This window comes from Tetrao urogallus (assembly GCF_951394365.1).
Source record: "Tetrao urogallus genome assembly, chromosome: 2".
In the NCBI taxonomy this organism is placed as follows: domain Eukaryota; kingdom Metazoa; phylum Chordata; class Aves; order Galliformes; family Phasianidae; genus Tetrao; species Tetrao urogallus.
Window position 1 is genome coordinate 92,501,202 of NC_136814.1, and position 9,804 is coordinate 92,511,005.

The window sequence follows — 9,804 nt, forward strand, 5'->3', positions numbered from 1 at the left end:
TGGTGACGATGCAGAGGGTGCAGGAGCAGTGACCTGCAGCAGGTCTCAGAGCCACTGCATGCCAACCTGCCTACATTCATGCGTGTCTGTGCGAGAGAAAAACCAGCCCACCTCTCATTCTGTCTTAACCCAAAATAATTTCTGTTTGGCTTAAGTGCTCACTTTTTTACATGGTTGGGGAGAAGGCAGCAAGGGCTTGGGTGGAAGGATGGGAAATGTCTTGCTTGCCTGAGATCACCTGAAAACATGGAGGAAATTGTAGCTTCTGTCACATTATGGTGTGTTTTTCACAAGGCAAAAGCATGTGCACAAGTTCCCAAAGCTTCTCAGTAGAGTTTATTAAACTATAAAATTATATCTGAGCCCTGAGATATTACATATACTTCACAAGTATACTTTCCACACAAAGCTTTTGACTTTCATCCTAAATAATCTAAGCTAGAGAGTAAGGATAGAGAGCAAATGTTCATCCTGGCATTTAACTACAGAATATGATCCAGTTCAAAAAAAAAAAAGCAAAACAATCCAGCCAGCCTGCAGTGATAGGCAGGAATTTTGTCCCGTTCACGAGTTGCTGTTATTTTGCTCCTGTTTACCAGTATCTTTGAAAAGAAGGCTACATAAAGACTAAAGAATGCTGAGCTTAAATATTTGGTTGTGTGCTTTTCACCCCTTAGGACTACGTGCTTGCTGTCGATGCTTATCACACTGTCATCAAATATTACCCACAGCAAGAGCCTCAGATGTTGAGTGGAATTGGAAGGATTTTCCTTCAGGTATGCACTTTGTTCTAAATCTGCTAGGTAATATTGCTGTTGACAGCTATGTAGTGAATAATTGTTGCATTTAAAAGTGTAGCTAAAACTATCATATTGTAGAGGCAGTGGACAAAAACAGAAAAGATCACTATGTGGCATTAGGTAATGCTAGGAAATACGAAGCACCTGTAGTTTTAAAATTACACGTGCATACATTGGCGAACAAAAAAGATAGTGTACAAAATTATGCTAATGATTTAATCAAAAAGCAACATTCCACACTTAAAACTGATGTTAAGAGGCCTTGATCTGCTATACTGCCAGCCATGAGCAGATGCCTTCATATAAGTGGGAAAGGGGGTTAAGAGAAGTGGAGAATTCAGGAGAAGACAGAGGCTACCACACAGAAGTTGTAAGAAGCACCATAATTCTGTCAAGAGTTACCTGACCTGTTAAGCAGGAATTGACATGTAATGAAGAAACAGTGAGTGCATTTTAGTCTCTAGTATTTATTGTATGTTTTTAATAGACTGCTTGCTGGCTCACCTATCCAAAATTGCCATTTAAGTAAGGGCATTAAAGAATTTCAAAAGTGGAAAGCTGTCTGACCTTACCCTCTACAATGTTGCCACAAATACAGAGTTAAAAGCAGCAAATAAATCCTAGGAGTACTTCAGAAAAATAATCCTGGTTTCCAGACAGACTGTAGACTTAAGCACACAGTGGTTGCAGGCTCCTGTTAAAAGAGTTGTGCTGTTCTCCCTGACCACTGTGAACAGAACAAAAGGTGGCATAAGAGTGCAGCAGGGCAGAGTGTCATTTCTAATACTAAGAGTATTTAAGAGTTCTGGAATGCCAACTTGCAGACCTTCTTTCCTTCAGCCTGCATTAACCACTAGCCAGTATTTTTCAGTCTGCAGACAGACTGCCTCCCCTCAGTGACCCACTGCACTGGGTCTGTTTTCTGACATGTTTTGGTCTGATACACTAAAGTGGTCACGACCCGAAAGTGGTGTGTTGACTGAGCACAGGTCCTGTGCCAGCTACCAAGCTACTGCATTAAAATTTTAATGCTTATTGACAGCTTCTGGTTGTGAGCAGTGAGCATCTGCCATCATTTCCCGTGGCCTAACATCAAGTCTCACTGGAAGCAATTCTGACCTCTGTTCAATGTCAGCTAATTTTACAAAAATGAGGAGGTGGGGCATCACTGCTCTATGGTACAGGAATGCTCCTCAAATACTGCTGAAAATCATTGCCTTGGTAAAACTGTATTTGATTTGGATGTTCTTTCTCATGATCTTTGTTTTGGTTCTTCAAACATCTTGTTTGATAACAAACGTTAACCAGTCAGCGTGGTACCAAACAATTACATAATGGCCTTTGACAGGATTTCATGTTCCTATCCTTTGTAAGACAAGTCATCAGTTTGGATCTCTTCTAATCTCTTCTCTTTATTCTTCAGATTGGAGACATAAAAACTGCAGAAAAGTATTTTCAGGATGTTGAGAAAGTGACTCACAAATTGGATGGACTACAGAGCCAAATTATGGTTTTAATGAACAGGTAGATAACTTAATGGCTAAACGAAGCTTGAAAATACAGTTTTGCAAAGTATACATTATGAGTATTAAGCTACCTTTGAGACAATTCTGTTCTCTTCTTTATGTAACTACATGTGTCTTAACTCAGAATTAATGGAATATAGACCCACAAGGTCTGTATCGCATGGTTCAGTAACAACACTTTGGAAAGGAGAAAGCTTATTCTGAAATCAAATCTGCTGTAAAGCTATTGCTTGTTAGTTTCAAAGAGTGATGGAAGACAAAGCAGTAATTGAGCTGTACAATGGGCGGCTCCATTTGGAACACTTAGCATGTTGGCCTAATATATTTAGAAAATATAATTCAAAAGTGCCCTGAAAATGATACCGCGTAGCTAATTTCATAAAGAGGAATAATTCCAGGAAGAGAGTATCTTCGTTGGAATTAATGAAAACACTGTGAAGACTCTTGCTTTGGTAGGCAGAATATATAATAAGCAAATGATCCGAGTTGTCATTCCATTTGTCTGTAAATCAGTGTCTCCTTGCCGGTTTAAGATTACACCGTGAAGAACAAATGTCAGAAACTCTCACATCTATAATAGGAAAAATAAAAAATGATGTCCATTCTTTTTAAAATATATTATCACCTTGGGTTTTTCAGGAGAACTCATTCATGTGTCACTTACTTTCTAGAGCATTTCTCCACCTCGGTCAGAATAATTTTGCAGAAGCTCATCGATTTTTCACAGAAATTTTAAGGATCGACTCATCAAATGCTGTGGTAAATCTCCAAATTGCTACATTTATTATGAACACCTTTATTACTGGTGTAATACCTTCATACATGTATTTAATAAGTACCAGAGTACTTATTAAGAGTGTTCAGAGCTTGACAGAAAAATTAAGTGTAGCCTTTGTGCCAGAGTTTTTAGTGTAGAAAAGGATAAGGTGCAGACAAGGATGGGAAATAAAGAACTGGTTTATACTTAGTCATGCATATAGGCATTCCAAAACATGATGTTTTATGGGATCTTTGCAAAAATGCTGGTTTTATTTTTTTCTTTTTTTGCACTCACTGTTTTTAGCATAGACCTGCACGTTGGAAAAAGAAATGGCAGCTGCCAGTGTACGTAAGATTAACTTGATTTCATATAGCATTGAAGGGATATTGTCATTTTAAACCTGACGTTTTAACATTTTGCACATCACAGCCTCGGGTTCCATCACAAAAGGAGACTAAAGAAGAGCAGGTTATTTACATTTTTTATTTACATGTGGCAACTTCTTGTGAGTGGTTCCTAAGAACTCACACAGCTTACCCCTACAGCTTCATCCAAGGCCACAAAAGGACCGAGAGGACTGAGTTTAAGCAGCTCATGAATTGCTTCAGTTTTGCAGGTGTAAAACAGTACATATGATAAACTGTGAGAAATCTACTAGTAAGTGTTCCTGAGGAGAGTGAAAAAGAATATTTGAAAGCGTGTATTATTCTGTTATCTACAGCTGTGAAGTATGAACGTTTCTGCTGCTAAACAAATTATGTGACTGTGTGGTGGAATCTTTTGGTAACTCATAAAACCTGATGTTAGGAAAAGAAACTATGGAACCTGATGTTATCATTTAAGATATATTAGGTTGCCCTGTTTGCTGAACTTACCAGAAGTCGGTTGTAGGTATCTTTGTGATGGGATCATTTCTTCCTGTTGCTTGTGTGGAACTTCTGTACATAAGCCAGAGAGAAAACGTGTTGAAAGATACAGTGAAAATGTTAAAAAAGCTATGAAAATGGCAGTATGCAGGGGCCTGTGTAGTTTCTGAAATCTGATACAACTGATTCAACAAATTAACTACCTAATGTCCTGTATTACAAAGGCCGCTCCGAAAGAAATACCTCCTATTTAATATGTAGGCACAGAATGTCACAGTCTGATGTGGAAGTGTGAATGAAGCAGAGGTGTGGCTTTGAATTCCTCCATGTAGAAAAAATTTCACCCATTGACAGTCATTAGCACTTGCTGAACGTTTATGGAGACCAAACGGTGGATGTGAGCACAGTGAGGCAGAGGGGGCTGCATTTCAGCAGTGGGTCACCTCCGCTGGTGCAGATGTTTATGAGTGCAGCATGCAGGTTCTCGTTCATCTCTGGGGAAAAGGTACAGCTAATGGCGGTGACGGTTGAAAAAGGGTTTTGTAGCTGAGAATTCACTCTGTAGAAGAGCATTACTGTGCTTTTTTTTTTTTTTAACCTGTTGTAGTTTCCATGGAAAAAAAAAGGGGGGCATTACTTTCAGAGCAACCTACGTAGTTAGATTTTAGGCTGTTATATTTTGGAGTGTGAGCTCACAGAAGTCAGCATGTCCTACTGGCACAGGATAAACCTTGTGAAAAGACAAAAAGGGTACAATTGCATGAGTGACAATCTCTTCACGTTGCTTGAGCACACACAGAAAATAGTTCTTAGCAGATGGTAAATTTGTTGTTACTCTAGACTTCTTTTTTCCCTTCTCATTCATCATTTAGGAATACATACAAACATATATATATATATGTATATATATACAGATACTTATTTACAATTTGTTTTTCTTTAGGCTAATAACAATGCTGCTGTTTGTCTTCTTTATCTGGGAAAACTGAAGGATTCCCTTCGCCAGTTGGAAGGAATGGTTCAGCAGGACCCTAAACATTACCTACACGAGAGTGTTCTCTTCAACTTAACAACCATGTACGAGTTGGAGTCATCTCGCAGTATGCAGAAGAAGCAGGCTCTATTAGAGGCTGTGGCTGTTAAAGAGGGTGACAGCTTTAATACCCAGTGTCTCAAGTTAGGTTAGATCATTTCCAACTAAGTATTTCCCTGCAGGGCTGATTTTAAAAGTTGTATATACTCTTGCTACTGTGTAAATGTGAAATAAAATCTATTCAGTTAGAAATACGCAATGGCATTATTGTCTCTTAATAATCATGTCATTGTGAAGATTTTGTGCTGACCTACAGCTAGCTTCATCCCTACTTAGTTATTCCTTGTTACAGTGCATATATACATACACTCAATTACTCAGACTCTTATTTTTATATGAAAAAAAAATGCATTTGACCTTATTTGTTTTGATGACTGTTTTTCAGCAATGAATGAGTAAATGATCTAAGCTAATTTCATCAGCTAAAAGTTACTGACAGTGTATATTATGGAAAAGGCAATTTTGAAAGCACATTTATTCAGTTGCTTTAATAGCATGTGTCATTTCCCTCAATCCAAATATTGACTACTGTACCTCTGTGTGCCTATTGCTCTCCAGTGAGGTTGTTAGATAACCACTGTACACAATCACAAAGTGGTTGTTGTTGGACCTCTGGAGATGCCTGTCTGGCAACAGATTTTTCATTGTAAGTAATTTTACCGTTCTGTTATCTCCTGCATAGGTCAGTTTTTCATCTGGGGGGATTTCTTAGAGATAGGAAGAAATCCCAGTATGTAACAGCCTTCATTGTATCCAGAGACTCAAACTGAACAAGTCCAGTTAAACAGTTTTATAATGGCATTTAATTTAACATAGAGATCCCTATGCATTCTGCTTAAGGTCAGGTATCTTACTACTTTGTTTTGTGATCTTCTCACCTCTGCAACTCCTATGACACTTTGGTAAACTCGATTAGCCTTTTCCAGTTGTAAGTGAAAGTAGCCTCAGTCACTACCACCCAGCAGGCAGAAGTCACTTTGCTTCTTTACAACCAAGGGATAAAAACACTTCCTTTGAAACTGCATTCAGTAGTGCCTTAAGCTCGCTGTGTGTGCAAATAACAGTCTGCGTTCAGATCACAAAGAATAAAAATTTATGATCCCAGTCAGAGTCAAATTAAAAAAAAAACAAAACCAACACCCTGAAAACATAATCCCCAAGTTTGTCTAAATTCTAATACATATGTATTACTACATAGGGCTCATTTTGGTATGTTTGCTGTGTTCTTTATTAGTAGAGGCTTTTACACAGATAAAAGCATGGTAGAGGAGATTTGGACCAGGTGACCTCCAAGCTCAGCAGGCCACTGAACAAGTGACATCCTGGTAGACTTGCAGAATAATTAAAATTTAAATGCAAAAGCATATTACCACTGCTGGGTGTATGCAAATTGTTAGCTGTTTGTAAAATGCAAGAAACTGTGTCGATGTGGCTGTATGGTTTGGGTGTAACATATGTAGAAGTGCTTGAATTTCCTATATTCAGGCAGTTATGTATCTAGATGCTGTGTATGCATTTGCTAAAGACAAAATTTGTCTTCAAAACATTAATTACACCAGGCAATCCTGTTAAATTCAATGAATTCCACTGAATGTAATGAGGGTTCCTGGTGTAAATGAGGGCAGAGCTCGGTTCTAACACACAGCATGCAGGTGTCATCTGTCTAAGTGAGAAGAGCTAAGTGGGAAAAGCATAGCCTGAGTGAGCTGATTGTTGTATCCGAGCCTTAAAGCTTAATGTGCCTTACCAGAAGTTTTGCATTTAAATTTCTTCCTTTATTAAAAGAGCAAATAAGCTGTACTTCAGACATTCAGATAATTACATTATGCACAGAGACCTTGATCCTCCACAGCGCATAAGCAGCTCTCTGCCATTTCTAGTACCCAGCTGCAGCTCAGGTGATAGCAGCATCCTCCAACCAGCTGCTCACTGAAATGTTCCTCGTGCCTCAGCTTTCACACTGGACACACGATATGTTCCCAAAAGGAACATGCAGACATGCCTGTGCCCTCAGCCTGCAGGGGACTGCTGAACACCGGGCAGGGTGACCGCTCTTCTTCCTGCCCCATCCTTCAATGTCAGTACGAACACTCATGCAGCTGCACGCAAGCTGAGCTTGTGACTCTGCAGAAACGCTGAGCTGGCGGCCAAAGCCTTCCTCAGTCTGATGTGTATCCGGAGGGTTACAGAACAAGGATGTACCAGGACTGACCACCCACCCGGGGGACTGGCAGGTTTTCTGCCGGATAGTGGTGTAAGACACACTATGCTTTTCTGAAGCCTTTGCTGCAGGTGTCTTCCACGTCAAAACAAGGGAATAAATGAAGTGTGCACAGTAAGTTATGTCCATCTCACCTGTGTGCCACCTAATGCACTTCATCAATCAAACGCATTGCAGCCACCCAGCAGAATTCTGCGAGATACTCAGTGCCCCGTCTCCAGACATATTTACTGTAGTGAGAAACACACTTCCACTGCTTCAGCATGCAATCAGTCTAAAAGTAGCATGCTGAAAGCAGGACCAAATCATCACACTCAGATTTAAATACATTGCAGATAGGTAGAAGCACAGCAGCCAGAACCAATCTCTCAAGTTGCTCAATGTCACGAAGGCCAATGAAACTCTAAAGATGTTAGAACATGGTCTTTCTAAACATGAGCTCTTCCATACAAAACGACCTCTAAGGAAGGCGCCACTTTCCTCCTTTCTTTCTACCTGCTTGATAGAACATTGGAAAATATGTATTTTAACAGAGAGACACTTCACTCTGTAGGAGCTTGCATGGACTTTTTAGCACCTGAACAGTGGTTCTGTGGTACTGAATGCAAACCAGCACCAGCACTGGCTTGATGGCAATGATTGTGGAAAGCTGCTATACTGCAAGTCAGCTTGGGAACTACAAATTTAGGTTCTCATCTACAATGAGTGCGTAAAACGGTGGGCAGGGGGATGCAGCTATTGCCTTATCCTGGCTGTTCTGGATTGACACCATCTCATCCTATCCTAGCTTTGGGCACACTTGCAGACAATCCTCTGTTATATATACACAAGAGTGCTCGTCATTATAAGAAAAAAAAAAAAAGAAAGAAAAAGCTGAAAGCCAGCAACAACAGCTCACAATTTACCCACAAAGGGAGGGAGAGAATGGGCTGTTATTTAGGTTCAAGGTGCCAGGGCCATATAGCCACCACCAGACTCAGTCCAACATTCCACCAGTAGATGCGGCTCATTGATAGGCACAACTTACTTAGTGGTACCCTGACAAGCAGCATAGAAGGTAATTAAATGGCAGGGAACTTCTCAAAATTAGTGGGAGTATCCCACAGAGAGCAACAGCAGGAGAAGCCACCATTAAAAGATGTCCTCATCCCTTTAACTGCTGAATCTTTGCCCAAGCTTTTTAATTTTCCACGTTTTCTTTCTTTGTCTTGTCTGGGTATTAACACAGTTAACAAAATGAGAGCTTGCGACTTGCATAGAATCACAGGTTTTTCAAGTTGCAAGTATATCTGAGTACATTTTTGCAAATGCAAAATGTTTGGGGAATCAAATCGTAAAGTCACAGTGAGTGCAGCAATTCAGATCAAATACGGATCTCCGAGCAAGGAATATTTAAATGGTAACACTGCCTCATTCCCCAATGTGTTGGTGTGCTTATTTGGCTTCAGGAAACAAGACAACTGACAGTGACCTTGTTTTGGGGAGAAAGAGGGGAATTTGAGAATTTCTATCATTTTCAGAGAACAAAATCCCAAACAGATGATGTAATTTCTGAACACAGAACAGAACAGGTTCCCAGTGTCTGTCTGACCTAAATATAAATCCGCTGTTTGGCAACAAGGGACATTCTCCAGTGTGGTGCTCAGCTGCCACCTCAGCCGTTAGGTGCATCTTTCTCTTCCAGCCAATATTAAATGATCACCTTTGTCGTGACACTGTCCCTTCCAATAGATTTTTATCTCAAGCTAAATCTGGAGTCAGAAACTAGGCAGAAGAGTGCCTGCTCTGCCGGCAGAGCTCACTACTCTGAATACATGAAGATTTTTTCTCTTCAAGCTCAGCCGCCGACAGCCATGCGCAAGCTCTGCAATCACAGAAAGCAGTACAGCCCCTGCACCCTGCAGCGCAGGCTGGGACAGCCCTTCCATCAGCACTTCCTTCAGCTAGCTGGCTGAAGATCTCATCTGTACGTACCTACAGGCAGCACGCACAGGACCAAGAGCCTGGTGTGGGTGCTGTTAGTGAACTGCAGACTGGCTGTGACATGTCCCAGCACTAAGGCTTCCAGCTATGCCAAGTGAATCACAGAATCGTTGGAGTTGGAAGGGACCTTTAAAGGCCATCCAGGCCAACTTCCCTGCAGTGAACAGGGACACCTACAGTTAGATCAGACTGCTCAGAGCCTCCTCGAGTGCGACATGGGGCAGCCACCACCTCACTTGGCATTCGTTTCCAGTGCCTCACTACCCTAATCATAAGAAAAAAACCTTTTCCTTATATCCAATCTATTCACTTTTCTCTTAGTTAAAAAACATTTCCCCTTGTTCTATCTCAATAGATTCTGATAAAAAGTGCCCCCTTTTTCCTTCCAGCTCCCCTGTAGGTACTGAAAGGCCGCTCTCAGGTCTCCTCAGTACCTTCTCCAGAATGAACAGCCCCAGCTCTCAGCCTGTCCTTGCAGGAGAGGTGTTCCATCTCTTGGATCATTTTGGCGACCCTCCTGTGGACAAGCTCCAACAGATCCGTGTCTCTCTTATC

The 9,804-nt window shown here is 40.8% G+C and overlaps 1 protein-coding gene across 1 annotated transcript in view; it reads left to right on the forward strand.

The window, feature by feature from the left end:
• Window positions 1-5,138, forward strand: part of TRAPPC12 (trafficking protein particle complex subunit 12) — a gene marked incomplete at both ends in the record, with an annotated part of 45,026 nt that extends 39,888 nt beyond the window's left edge. The window contains 4 exons of the mRNA XM_079532715.1: window positions 678-776; window positions 2,224-2,324; window positions 2,998-3,085; window positions 4,896-5,138. Of these exons, the coding sequence (XP_079388841.1) occupies window positions 678-776; window positions 2,224-2,324; window positions 2,998-3,085; window positions 4,896-5,138 (531 nt within the window). The remainder of the gene's footprint in view (window positions 1-677; window positions 777-2,223; window positions 2,325-2,997; window positions 3,086-4,895) is intronic.
• Between the last annotated feature and the right edge of the window lie 4,666 nt (window positions 5,139-9,804).